This window comes from Somniosus microcephalus, chromosome 25 (assembly GCF_052327205.1).
Source record: "Somniosus microcephalus isolate GS21.2 chromosome 25, FLI_Smic_1.0, whole genome shotgun sequence".
NCBI classification, from domain to species: Eukaryota; Metazoa; Chordata; class Chondrichthyes; order Squaliformes; family Somniosidae; genus Somniosus; species Somniosus microcephalus.
In genome coordinates this window covers 45,517,665-45,529,425 of record NC_141011.1, presented here as the reverse complement: position 1 = coordinate 45,529,425, position 11,761 = coordinate 45,517,665, and the positions used below count along the sequence as shown (strand labels likewise).

At 43.2% G+C, this 11,761-nt stretch overlaps 1 protein-coding gene across 2 annotated transcripts; it reads right to left on the bottom strand.

Annotated features, from left to right (window-relative positions):
- Positions 1 to 395: 395 nt before the first annotated feature.
- Positions 396 to 5,329, bottom strand: LOC147100763 (RING finger protein 223-like). Of its 2 annotated transcripts, none has more exons than XM_085967307.1 (2): positions 5,232 to 5,329; positions 396 to 3,124 (listed from the first exon to the last, which is right to left on the bottom strand). In XM_085967307.1, the coding sequence occupies exon 2, from the start codon at positions 3,115 to 3,117 to the stop codon at positions 2,473 to 2,475; it is 645 nt and encodes a 214-aa protein (XP_085823433.1). In that variant the 5' UTR covers positions 3,118 to 3,124; positions 5,232 to 5,329; the 3' UTR covers positions 396 to 2,472. The 2 variants fall into 2 exon arrangements, with proteins under 2 accessions (XP_085823433.1, XP_085823432.1); XM_085967306.1 differs by lacking the exon at positions 5,232 to 5,329 and adding an exon at positions 4,772 to 5,153.
- Positions 5,330 to 11,761: the final 6,432 nt, after the last annotated feature.

Genomic DNA, 11,761 nt, shown 5'->3' with positions numbered 1-11,761 from the left:
CCATAGTCACATCGCCCAGAAATTTGAAGTGCTTCACATACATTGACTTAATTTGAAGTATAGTCACTGCTACATAAACATGGCAGGCATTTTGCACACAAGTGGCAGCAAGATGAGTGACCCATTAATCATTTTTGGTGGTATCAATTCAGTAGGGAAGAGCGGTTTTAAGACTAGTGTATTCTAGAACCTTTTGTAGGCCATTATTTCAATTCTTTAATTTTACGCAGAGCAAAATATACATACTTACACCCCACTTTTCAGTCCGTGGATCCATGGGTTTGTGAAGTCCTACAGATAGTGTGGATTAGTAAGAGTTTATCTGTTATATATTTGTATATTGTAGATGAAGACTCCTTTCAAGTGATGCAAATATTACAATGCAAAAAAGTGTCAAGTTAACTATAAAAGTTTATTATACATAATTTGTACACAAACTCAATACTGAAAAGTTAGAATACTTAAATAATTTAAAAGCAGAACAGTAACCCCTAATTAGCAGTAATGCAATATAAAAATCACAATTAGGAGATCAGTCAGTCCATCAACACATCTGAAAATCTTGCTGGTAACAGAACTCAGTTGAAATCATGAAGACAGGCAGCTGAACTGATCCCAGATCTGGTAAAGTACAGACACTGCATTACAAAATTAATTCCTCCTTCAGGTCTCAATTAGGTAGACCCCCAAACATTCAATTTCACAGTCCCAATTTTAACAAAAATAAATTAAAATTGTGCGTTTAAAAAAAAAAAAAAAACACCACGTCCTGTTTTAGGCTGTACACAAGGTCATTAGATTCTAGAGCCTCTGAAGCATGGTTCGAAAAGAAAAAAAAAAAGTGTCAATAGTCTGACATTTTGAAAATGGGTCGGTGTTCCAGTGGTCACGCAGTAAGAGGCTTCTTGCACTAATGAGAAGGACCACATCACTCATACCCATCTCTGCGACAAGCCCCATAATACACTGCTACATGTAAAGATTATTTGTTGGCAAGATACTTCACAACGTGGATTGATAAGTTAGCCAGTGTTCCAAGGGACAATGGTTAAAATGCATATGCAGGCTTCAACATATGGATCTCACTTTAAGCACTCGAGGAGCTGCTTTATTTATATTGAAAGCTGAACACTAGCTTTGCAAAGAGGAACCCCATGCAGCTTTAAGTTTCCACTGAGCAGAATATCCATTGTGGAGCCGTTACTGCAGCTGCGATAGAAGCAAGCACTTGCTGTGCTAAAGACAGCCAAATAGATAACCAGATTTTAGTTGAAGAAAAACCAGGCCTCCTCATCTGTACACAGCTGAACAAGCAGCTTTTGCAGAAACAACAAAAGGGGCCTGTTGTAAAACACTATTGGAAATTCAAAGGTCAGTCAGCATCCAAAGAGACCGCTGTAGACCAAGAACTAGAACTAATGAAGAGCCAATTTTTATTTTGGGCATCAGGCGAGTGTTGGAGAATGCAGAGATTGCTGGTTATATTTTGGGGGAAAGATTGACAAAAACTATAATGGCAAAGGGCAAGAAATTGAGTGACAGCAACAGAAATTGGTGCACCCCCCCCACCCAGTGTAAAATAATGCATTTGCTGAACTTAATCCAGCAGACAACTTGTGTGGCAGCCCCCTCTTCAAATAATTGGTTTCCCCGTTGCCAAAGAGGAATTAGAGAGTGAACTGTGACAGAAACAGTAAATTATTTTTTCCAACAAAAAAAGTGATCAGTTATCTTGCCCAAGTGCTACAAACTTGTCATTGATTGCTTGTTAGGCAGCACCAATGAATTGCTAAGTGTTAAACTGTTGTGTCACGCTTCCGAAGCCTCTGATCACCAGCATGGTTCTTGCCCTATTGAACAAGTGTGACGACGTTTGTGGAAATACAGATTCACACATTTTACCACTCATGATCAAGCGAAAAGTGTACTTTAGATAATCACACAACGGTAGCAAGGACGTGCTTCCATATCCCTGCCCAAAGAGGATTAAAATTAATAGTTTACAAACATTAGGGCTCTTTTCAGCAAGTTCTCCAGACTGTGAAGATTATGAACCAAACTGTCATTTTTACAAGTTAGTGCAGATAGAAGTGAATTGAATCCCGTCAACTTGTGGCAACAGAACAGCAAGCCAGCTGATGTCCCATTTAGCCCACCAGTCCTTATTCTATTCAGTTTATTTTGTTAACCAACTCATGTACAGAAATGTAGTTAAGATTTACCTTACAGTAATTTTAACCACTTGTCCAGTACAGGAAACTTAAAATAGCCCACAAATAATTATTGTATTTGTTCTTGTTGTGATTAGTCCCATAAATGTGACAAATACATTTAGAAGGTTTTGTTTTAGAAAGTTTTATGTAGAACCGTTTGGTTCCCTATTCGTGAATCTTCCAAGCTGACACACAGACATCAGAATGTCCAAATGTCATACAATGCACCGGCTTTTCCTTCCAACCCACTTAGCCCAGATTATCTTACAATATTGATGGTCGGGGCAGTTGTTGATTCTATCAGATGCCGAGTACAGCTTAGATTATTATTGGTAATCATACACTGAAGTGGCCATAACACGACGCCAATGAAAATGATCACTACCAGTATAAATAGGACCAGTCGCTTCCAGTCACCAAACAAGCCAAAGCAATTTAGAATCCCATAGTTTCTTTCTGTTGCAGGAGGTGTATTTTCTGGTTTCGTTTCACCAAGATCAATACAGATACAGAAGTCAGAGTTACCAGGCTCCGTGGCCCTCTTGTAGCACAGTTTCTTGCCCTCCATCCACACTGGCTCTTCAAGCTGCAGCTGTGGGGGAAGTTTGGCAAGCAGTTCCTGGCTCGTTCTTAAGGCAGGGGTCCCGTTATCAGGCATTGCTGTTTGGCGCCTGCAAAGTGGGCAGATGATATCCGTGGCCTGGTCTGCGGGCAAGGTCGCCACTAGCCTGGCCAGGCATTCCAAGCAGAAAGCGTGTTGGCATTCGAGCAACTTGGGAGTCTTGAAGATGTTGTCATAGGAGCTGAAGCAAATGGTACATTCCAGCCCTTCCACAGAGTTTCCATCGGGACTTTCCATAACAGGAGGGGCTTCAGTGTGCCACACCTGGGTTGAGACAGACATTGCGCACCTGGGGGAAGGAACAAAAATAAAAATACAATGTTGAGATGGTGCTTAACTTTTCTGAGATGCTATGAATACATGCTAAAGGTGCACGCTTTACTAAGGCAGGTGGCTACAGTCACATTCATTGCCAGAGTCTCAATTAAGACTAACATTTATTTCAAGCAGTTTTAAACAAGTGCTGGCATCGACCTTGGGGAAACACACTTTGAAAAGTCAGAGCCTCAAGGTTAATATCAAGCATGTTGCCTATTCATTAAGATAACGAATCAGTTGACGTGGAGGTTCAGTGCTGAGGTTCCATCATTTCACACGTTTTAAAATATATTATCTATGGTGGAAAAAAAACACACGTTCACTGCCAAGGTTCACAGTTCAAAAGATACAGAATCTGTTGCTATACAATTCAATTTAACCCAGCAAAATAAAAGATGCTACTGTTCCAGAAAAGGTTCATAAAATTACTGCACGATAAAGTCCCCGTCCCCCCCGAAAAAAAGTCCAAAATAAAGTTCAATCCTCAAGGCACAGTCGCCAAGATGAATTTGGGAAGGAGTGGAGAACAGACAACAGCGGTTCCTTTTGAATCTGTTGTACCGGCCAGTATTGGACAACAGCTAGTCGCGGATTGAAACCAACTGTCTTCCGGAAACAAAGTGAGGCATCCAGTAGTCATGGAAGAGGGGAAATCCAGACAACAAAACTCCCTGAAATAAAGCTCAACAGATAGAAGTGACGCGATAGCATTTGGCGAGAGACGGTTACAACTTTGACAAACACATTTTGAAACGGGTCGAGGAAAATGCAACAGTGGACCGGCACCAAATAGAAAATCAGAGACAGACACACACACGTGTGGCCGCCAGAGACTTCACTTCTCAGCTAGGATTCCAAAGCCAACTTCTAGAAGTGGGGGGACGGTGCATTGCCAGACCATTCTGTCCCAAAACTACTTTAAACGTTTACATTAGATACAAGTTCAAATAAATTAAAAATTACAGCAATAAGTTTGTTTAAACAGACACTTTAAAATCCCACAACATGCATACAGTCCACTCTCCTCAGTGATCGGAGTTCAATTCAGGTCATTTGAATATTTTAAAGTACTGAATTCTCACTGTGCTGCATAATTTACATTAATTACAAATTATTGGATCGTTTGGGGCGGGGTGCAAACACACAAGTGGATCAGACTGCACTTGCATCTCTAACACGTCTGTTTAGCAGACAATTTTTTTTGATTCAATAATTTTTTTAAACCTAACGAATCTTTGACGGGTGTTGTGTTTATTGCTTTTAAAATTGAAATCGACCACGAGACGAGACATTCCCCCCCCAAAAAAAAAGTTTGGATTAAAAAAAAAATAGCAGCTTACACTGGGATTGAATTAAACACTGAGCAAGGATTCGCTTCAGCACTCGCTTAGAGCGGGAGGAGTTTTATTATTGTGAACTTACTCAACTCTGTTCGAAAGACAAACTACAACTACTGGATTCTGTCAAACTGCTCCCTAGTTAGAATACAACTCAGGGCTAACATTCAAAACAGAACACAAATTCCCCCAGACTTAATTTAAGATCATTTAAATTGAATTCATTTAATACAGTCCCTGCCGAATTAACAACTGGAATTTTAAAAAAGCCATTTGCAAACCTTGTTGTGGGTTCTCAGAGCGAGGAATAGGTGTCCTATAACCTGTTGCAATTGAGGTTTAATGATTATCTGACGACTCCTGCAGCCTGTGCGCTTTTATAGAGGTCTGACTGAAGTTCACTTCCTTATTCAAAGTTGATCCAACCTGAACAGGTTGGTACCGCCGCTCTGAGTGGTTCCTAAACTGTGGACTGGGCGATGACGAGATCCCATCACTCATTCCCCTGGTTTATTTTTATGACCCGCGCCTCTGACTCAAGTCTCCCGGTCGATGCACATTTCCTGTTATCCAGGTAGCGGGATGGGGAAATATATTTCAAAAGAAATGGAACCGCTCCCCCAAGAGCAAGTGATCAGGAAACGGGGGAAGCCAGGAAAAGTCATTAGGCTGCATTAATGTGAAACCTCTTTCCCAAAACGTCACTTAACATTTGCAATAACGAGTGAATTTATTTTCTACCTGTTCTGGAGAGAATATAAAGGAGAAGTCTCCTGCTGTCTTTACGCTTGGCTTTCAACTGAACGAGATGATTAAACTCCCAACACCTAAACTTTATTGAACCCAGGATATCAGAGTGTAAGTACTTAACCTGCTTGGCTGAGGTGTTGAAGGGAATGCCTCGTCTTAATTAGAACTTTCAAGTGGACACATTTCATGTTCCTCCTCTTTTTGTAGGACAAAAAATAAATTAAACAAATAAACTGTAACTAAAACTCTAATAAATCTTTAAATAAAACTTAACAAATCAAATTAAAATGTCGTTTAAATCAATTATGCACTCCAGTCCCCGCGGCGCCCACCAGTCGCGGAAGGCCTCAAGCGTGCCGGCGGACACCGCATGCTCCATCTCCAGGGCCACCTATCCTGGAGTGTGTAATTTCAGGACCTTGCTTCCTGGTAATCAATTATTATCAATTGATTCATTTATTTAATTGATTGAGCCGAATGGCCGCCTTCCGTGCTGTCTCATTCTATGATTACTTGTGTGACTGGTCACAATCCATCAGTAAAAAAGAAAGACTTGCATTTATATAGCACCTTTCACCATCACCAGAGGTCCCAAAATACTTTACAGCCAACAAAGTACTTTGTGAAGTGTAGTCACTGTTGTAATATAGGAAACGCAGCAGCCAATTTGCACACAGCAAGCTCCCACAGACAGCAATGTGATAATGACCGGATAATCTGTTTTTGTGATGTTGATTGAGAAATAAATACTGGCCAGGATACCAGGAATAACTCCACTGCTCTTCTTTGAAATAGTGCCATGGGATCTTTTATGTCCACCTGAGTTAAGCAGATGGGGCCTCAGTTTAACGTCTCATTTGAAAGACGGCACCTCCGACAGTGCAGCACTCCCTCAGCACTGCACTGGAGTGTCAGCCTAGATTTATGTGCTCAAATCTCTAGGAGTGGGACTTGAACCCACAACCTTCTGACTCAGAAGTGAGGGTGCTACCCACTGAATGACAGATGGCACACTGTGGAAATTCCCTTTTTATTCGTTCTCAGGATATGGTTACGGCTGGCATTTATTGCCCATTGCTCGTTGGCCTCAGAGAAGGACGGTCGGCCTTCTCCTTGAACTGCAGCAGCCCTTGTAGCGATGGGTCTCCCACAATGGAGTTCGATTTGGAATCCCAGGATATTAACCCAGAGATGATGAAAGAGTAGGCGACACACATCCACGTCAGGAGAATAGGTGACCAAGGGCATGCTGTACATTGTAGATTCTGCACTCAGTGCACCAGTGATAGTGCAGGTGGTAAACGACTCTTGTGGCAAGGGGCACTGACCAAACAACTGTTCTCCCTTGGAATGATGTCAAGCTTGAGTGTTGTTATAACTGCACCCATCCAGGCAAGGGGTGAGTATTCCATCACACCCCTGACTTGACAGTGGAGAGGCTTTGAAGGGACAGGAGGTGAGCTACTGGACACAGAGTAGGCAACCTCTGCCCTGCTCTTATGAATGGTACAGAATGCACTGGTCACCACGTTCCATGTGACAGCCCTTCCAGGCTAAAATATAATAAAAATAAAAATAAAACAATTATTTTTCCTTCGCTCTGCTCCTTCTGAACATAGGCTGGGAGATGATTAAAACTACAGGTGGTTGGCAAAATAGCTAGGAGATACTTTTCTCCCAGTTTGGAGTCAGTCCCTTCACCGGCACAGTAAAACATGCTACAGATTGAAATTAAACTCCTGCTAATTCTTCCGTTCTCCTCCCCTTGCATGACACTAAAAGAATTCTCTAGCTGGTTACAGTAAAACCGGTTCTTGCAGTCAACAAGTGTTGAGCTTAATAGTGCTGTTTAAAAAAAGAGTCTGCATGAAGTGCCAGTGAGTGGAGTGACCGCCTCTTAGAGCAACTTTAAAATTAGCACCTGCTCAATGTAGCTCACCAACACTTTTTTTATTCATTCCTGGAAGATGGGCCAGCATTTACTGCCCATCCCTAATGGCCCTCGAGATGGTGGTGGTGAGCCACCTGCTTAAACCGCTGCAGTCCGTGTGGTGATGGTACTCCCACAGTGCTGTTAGGGAGGGAGTTCCAGGATTATGACCCAGCGACGATGAAGGATCGGCGATATACTTCTAAGTCAGGGTGGTGTGTGACTTGGAGGGGAACTTGGAGGTGGTGGTGTTCCCATACGCCTGCTGCCCTCGTCCTTCTAGGTGGTAGAGGTCGCGGGTTTGGGAGATGATGTCAAAGAAGCCTTGGCAAGTTGCTGCAGTGCATCTTGTAGATGCTACACACTGCAGACACGATACACTGGTGGTGGCGGGAGTGAATGTTTAAGGTGATGGATGGGGTGCCTATCAAGCGGGCAGCTTTTCCTGGATGGTGTTGAGCTTCTTGAGTGTTGTTGGAGCTGCACTCATCCAGCCAAGTGGAAAGTATTCCATCACACTCCTTACTTGTGCCTTGTAGATGGTGAAAAGGCTTTGGGGAGTCAGGAGGTGAGACACTCGCCGCAGAATACCCAGCCTCTGACCTGCTCTTGTAGCCACAGTATGTATGTGGCTGGTCCATTCATTCAGCATCTAATTTTAGAGACCTCATGGGGAGCTCAGCTCTTGTTGACTTTAAGACAAGCTGCTTCAGTAATCAGCTAATGATAGTATTAGGTGGACAGAGAAAGATAGAATGCCAGCATGTTTAACACACAGCTAATTAGAATGATAGTGCAGGTAAGAGGAGAAAGCGACTGGGGTAGTTGCCCTGTGAACAACTTGCATTTCTATAGAAAGAAGAGAGACTAGCATTTATATAATGCCTTTCACGACCACCAGACATCTCAAAGCGCTTTACAGCCAATGAAGTACTTTTGAAGTGTAGTCACTGTTGTAATGTGGGAAACGCGCCAACCAATTTGCACACAGCAAGCTCCCACAAACAGCAATGTGATAATGACACGATAATCTGTTTTTGTTATGTTGGTTGAGGGATAAATATTGGCCCCAGGACACCAGGGATAACTCCCCTGCTCTTCTTCGAAATAGTGGCCATGGGATCTTTTATATCCACCTGAGAGAGCAGACGGGGCCTCGGTTTAATGTCTCATCCAAAAGACAGCGTCTCCGACAGTGCAGCACTGCGCCGGAGTGTCAGCCTAGCTTTATGTGTTCAAGTCCCTGGAGTAGAACTTGAACCCACAACCTTCTGACTCAGAGGCGAGGGTGCTACCAACTGAGACACAGCTGACACCATAGTGCCTTCAACATAGTAAAACGTCCCTAGGCGCTTCACAGGAGCGTTATCAAACAAAATTTGACACCAAGCTACTGCAGATTTCTCATTTTCAGGTATATATCGAATTCCCTTTAGAAAGTTACTATTGAATCTGCATCCACCACCCTTTCAGGTAGTGCATTCCAGATCAAAACAAGTTGCGTAAAAATACCTTGCATAAGGTCCCTCAATAGACCCTTTTTAAGGTTGAAGAGGCCCAATTTATCTCATCTATTTTCCTCCGTCCTCTGATGTTGGGGGATCTGCCTCTGAATCGCCTCCAAGGCTAGACTGTTTCCCTTGTGTTTTGGTGACCAGAAACTGCATTCCCAGTTATTCATTATCCCAATTGTTTTGGAAATAGTTAAAGGAGGAACTGAACATATGACATAAACAATTCCCTCTCTCCCCTTCCTATTATTTGTACTTTATCCTCAAAGTTTAGGATGTAGAAAAAACAAGAATTTAATTCCGTTGTTGACCCAGTTTATGTGAAGTTGATCATTACTAGATGAAATCTGGATGATTCATTGAGAAAATTAAAGGTGGAACTAGGCAATTGTACTGATAAGCCATATTTAACTAGTAGTTTACAGCAGTGGAATGGTTTCTGAAGAAGTGTGCAAAGGTTAGGTCATATGATTTTCCTGCTGGTCTACATTTCGTTGTACTGCACTTGTGCACTAACAATGACAATAAAGTTGATTATTATTATTATTATACCGAGGTGGAAAACAAGACGTAATTGGCCAAGCTCTGTTGCAGATAGAGCTTGTTGATAAAATTCCAGCATTTCCCAAGATCACGTGAACTCCAGCAGTCTTCAGTTAACGATGTTCCTGATACAGCTCTTAAAATAGTGACTTAACCCAATGCCAGCGCTCTAATCATTGAAACTTTGTAGAAAAACTTTGGGCAATTTTATCCTGACCCGCCCATCGGGAAACTGATGGGATCGGGTGCAGTGCCGGTTTTACACCCCGCACGATATTACTCTCCATCAAAGACAACAGAGAACAACGTTGGGCCGGGTATACTCTTTCTGATGGGGTGATTAAACAAATGGACTGTAACTAAAATAACTTTAAATAAAACTTAACAAATTAAATTAAAATTTTGTTGGCCGGGGGTGCTAATGCACTCCAGTCCCCGCGGCGCCCACCGGTCGCGGAAGGCCTCGAGCGTGCCGGCGGACACCGCATGCTCCATCTCCAGGGCCACCCAGGCGCGAACGTGGCCGCGGAAGAGAGGCAGGCAATCGGGCCGAACGACTCCCTCGACCGCCCGCAGCCTGGACCGGTTAATGGTCACTTTGGCCAGGCCCAGGAGCAGTCCTACGAGGAGGTCCTCTGATCTGCCCGCTCCCCTCCGCACCGGGTGACTAAAGATCAGGAGCGTGGGACTGAAGTGCAGCCAGAAATCAAGGAGCAGCCCCTTCAAATAATGGAAGAGGGGCTGTAACCAAATGCAAACATTTGAGTGGAGCCCCTAAAACAGGCTCCCCCAAAGCTTAGCCTGCCTGAAGCACTGCTCCCTGTAAGCTCCACATCACTAAACAGGAAATCCTGTTAAAGCAATACTTCCACAATTATGATTACAAATTGAATTAAAAAGCACCTCCAATGGCTCAGTTGGTAATACATACCGTCCTGTATCGAACCGAGTCATACAGAGCATGGAGATCCCATGTATAACTCCTGGTCTGTGCTCTAACTTCCACTGATCTCAGCAGAATAGTGGTCCAGGTGCTGCGATTGCCTTCAGCACCCTGGGCTAGGGAGATAATCGGGCAGGGTTTCCATTTCTTGTTACGATCCAGTGACTCCTGCCAAAAAGGGCATGTGTGTGGGCATCAGCTGAGGATAGGGTCAGGCTTACTTGTGACACCCTTCAGAAGCTAAATAGCCCTCCAACACCCTAGCCTCACACGTGGAGAATGGCCACCTGTGTGAGGTATCTGCTTCAGGATTCTCAACCAGTGTCTTTGGCCCGGGGGGTGGGGAAGGGTCAAATTGGAGAAGAAATAGACTTAGATGGTCTGAAAAGCTGTGATGCCTTGCTTCATCAGGTTCAGATGATACTGTGGCAGTTCTAAGCTGTTGCCAGCACTGTATCTTCATCCCATGTCCTCCTTGTAGGGAGATACGGTGCTTTGAACAATGAAGCCATTCTATTGTAAAACACTCAATCTTGCAGAAATTTGAAAATAGCTGAAATTATCAGTGACCTCATCTGCAACTGCTGTGTTAGTGAAGGGTTCAGAATACAGCCGAGTCTGACACTGCGCACAACATCCCGACTGTCTGTATTGTACAGTAGTATTAAAATGTAATAATAGGACTACTGTTTCCTTATTCTTTTAAAATGCATCTTGATGGAGGTTTATTAGAAAATTCATACACAGTTCTACACTGTCGAGCTGTCATGAACCACTTCAAATCGAGTAAAATTGCAAATGAAAATGTTGTATCTTTTGAGTGCTCTCCAAATCTCCTTTCTCCAAGTGCATTTCAATTTCATTTTGTCCAACCCAGGTTTTTTTTTAAACCTCTGACTTTTATCTGATCAAGGCGAGAGATGTTAGTGCTGGGGACTGGAACCATTTCTATTTCAGGCACCCAGTAGCAGCATCAAGGACTGCCAGGTCGGGTAGAGCGTGGGTTACATTCAGATTCCAGCTTCCTTTCCATTACCACATCAGTATGCCTCAGTGCAAATGTCACTCGTTCCTGCCCTATTTCTCACACCAACCATCTTGAGACCTCTCTGAGTGAGGTTGCTGTGGCCTCTCCAGTTAAAATTGCCTGTTGGTTCTGAATCAAAGGTAGTTTTCTGCTGTGGGCGTTATGTCTACCAAGAACTGGATTGAGACTTGCATTTGTAGAATCTACAGCACAGAAACAGGCCATTCGGCCCAACTGGTCTCTGCCGGTGCTTATGCTCCACATGAGCCTCCTCCCATTCTAATTATACCTTGCCATCTGCCCCCATATTCTTCTAGCCTTCTCCTTCATATAAGAATCGAGCCTCCCCTTACATGTGTCAATGCTATGTGCTTCAACCACTCCATCTGGCAGTTGGGTTTCACATCCTCACTACTCTTTGTTCTGCTAAATTCTTTATTTTATCTGTTAATGACTATCTTATATTTATGCCCCATTGTTCTGGACTCACCCACAAGTGGCATCAATTTCTCCACATCCACCCTATCGAATCTTTTCATAAATTTGAAGATCTCTATCAGGTCTCCC